This window comes from Diceros bicornis, chromosome 12 (assembly GCF_020826845.1).
Source record: "Diceros bicornis minor isolate mBicDic1 chromosome 12, mDicBic1.mat.cur, whole genome shotgun sequence".
NCBI classification, from domain to species: domain Eukaryota; kingdom Metazoa; phylum Chordata; class Mammalia; order Perissodactyla; family Rhinocerotidae; genus Diceros; species Diceros bicornis.
This window is the reverse complement of record NC_080751.1, coordinates 2,223,638-2,226,160: the sequence shown is the minus strand read 5'-3', so window position 1 is coordinate 2,226,160 and position 2,523 is coordinate 2,223,638. Positions and strand designations below refer to the sequence as shown.

General features: G+C 40.4%; 1 gene segment (V, D, J or C); it reads left to right on the top strand.

Moving 5' to 3' along the window:
* Positions 1-232: 232 nt before the first annotated feature.
* LOC131412257 (immunoglobulin kappa variable 4-1-like) lies at positions 233-924 on the top strand. The segment is given in 2 exon segments: positions 233-326; positions 503-924. Coding segments are annotated over 2 exon segments (471 nt in total).
* Positions 925-2,523: the final 1,599 nt, after the last annotated feature.

Here is a 2,523-nt window from a genome sequence, read left to right as displayed (position 1 = left end):
TTTACATTTGGGAATTTTGCTGAACTGTATTGAAAATCGTAGCTTTAAGTTGATTGCTGGGTTTCTTGTAGGCATACAATCACATTTCCTGGGTAATGATAATCTTGTCTCCTTTCCATTATTTGTCTTCACAACTCACTGCATAAGCGCTTTTGCTTTCATACTCTCTGATGCTTTGCATAGGCAACACTGGTAGTAGGCTGACTGCTCAGAACTCTATTAATGGGGTTTCCAGGAGATGGGGCCTGAGTGAGTCAGACGGGTGAGCAGCATCAAGATGGTGTCACAGCCACAACTCTTCATCCTCCTGGTGCTCTGGGTCTCAGGTGAGAAGTTTAAAGGAGAAATATCTTTATAAAATTGGAAAATGATTTTTACATGCAGAATGCAACATCTAAAACAGTCTAATTATATGATAAATAACAAAAAACTACATCTCTTAGATGTGCATTTGGATAAATTAGTGATGCAATATATAATCACTGTCCATTCCTGATTGCAGATGTCTATGGGGATATTGTGATGACCCAGACTCCAGGCTCTCTGGCTGTGTCTGTAGGAGATACGGTCACCATCAACTGCAAGTCCAGCCAGAGTCTTTTATCCAGCTCCAACCAGAAAAACTACTTAGCCTGGTACCAGCAGAAACCAGGGCAGGCTCCTAAGTGGTTCATCTACTATGCATCCAGCAGGGCCACAGGAGTCCCTGACCGATTCAGTGGCAGTGGGTCGGGGACAGATTTCACTTTCACCATCAGCAGACTCCAGGCTGAAGATGTGGCAGTTTATTACTGTCAGCAGCTTTATAGCTCTCCTCCCACAGTGCTTCAGCCTCAAACACAAACCTCCTCCCCAGAACCATGCATCAGTGAGTCTTTGCTGCACCAGCTGCTTCTTTCCTGCACCTATTTGAGAGGCCCTTAGCTGTATGAGAGGCCACGTCTCCTGTCATAATTGTGGAAGAATGTGCAAATCTCTAGGGAAGATTGAGTAGATTAGCTTGTTCTGCATCTCTTGCACAAAGAAGTCACTCCATGAAGACTCTGTAGTGACCTGCCATGGACCCTTCTCTACATTGTTCAGGATGTTTTGCATCACCTGAATCTTTGCTGTATACAGATGGGTTTATATCACCGAGCCACTCATGACTTCAGCTACATCTTGTGGAGAAGGAACCAGTGTACTTCATACACTCATGGATCAATTATCTCTGCCCTATGCCTGATGACACTGAAGTTTCCAATTTTATTCCTTTGTTGTATCCCCCTGTTCCTATCAGTCTCTTACCTTGGGAGCTTCCCAAGGTTCAGTGCTCAGTATCTTATTTGCAATCATTTCTCCATCAGACCTTAGTCTGCTTCTCAAACACATCAACTTCCCATATGCTGTCCTGGTCAGTGTCTCCTGGTCTGCATTTTCACTTCATGGCCTTTGTTCCAGACAGGATCCTTTCCTCTGTTCCATTCCTATTGATCATATCTGTTTTCCAAATGTCATTCTCATAGTCCACCTCCTCCTTATAGCCTTGTTCTACAATTAGAGCCCATGATGCTTCCAGCAGCCAGCCCTTTTAAGTCTGTAAATGTGTGCAACCATCTCCATGACTTTGGTTTATCAATGATAGGTCGCATACTGTCTTTGAAATTGAAGTCTATTGGGTAGTTTTTTATCCTTATATTATTGGAGCTCACTTTCCTATCTATACATTTATATCACTATGTTTATTGTGTGTGTACTATGTTAGGATACTCTTCTAAGTAATCGAAAATGGGTAATACATTTAGTAGGCAACATTGTGATTCTTGTGACTTTGGGGACTGTGGTATTAAGTGGTATCTAAATGTGTGTTTGCAGACTAGTACTTCAGATAATAGAAGGATTATTTGAGGTGTAAAAATGCTAGTTTCCCCATCTCAAGTCTGGGAAGGCTCATCTTTAAGACTAGTTTACCAAGACACATCATAATGAAAATATCCAGAATTAAAGGTAAGGAGAGAATCCTAAAAGCCACAAGAGAAAGACAAGTTACATACAAAGGAAACCCCATAAGGTTATCAGCTGACTTCTCAGCAGAAACATTAGAGGCTAGAAGAGAATGGCATGATATATTTAAAGTGTTAAAAGGAAAAAACTTACAGCCAAGAATACTCTACTCGGCAAGGTTATCATTCAAAATCGAAGGAGATATCAAAAGTTTCTCAGACAAGCAAAAATTAAAGGAGTTTGTCACCAAGAAACCAGTGCTACAAGAAATGTTAAAGGGACTGATTTAAGGGGAAAAGAGAAGACCACAAATAGGAAAAATTATCTATTTCCATGATAAGAGGGTAATGGATACAAAGGCACAAAAAAGAGGTTAGATATGATATCAAAAACAAAAAATGAGTGAGGAGGAGAGTTAAAGTGTAAAGCTTTCAGACAGAGGTCAAACTAAAGATACCATCAATTCTGTATAGAAGGAGAAAGCAACAGAGAAGGACTACTAAAACATTGAGAAAAAAAGTTAAAAAATGGCAGTAAGTA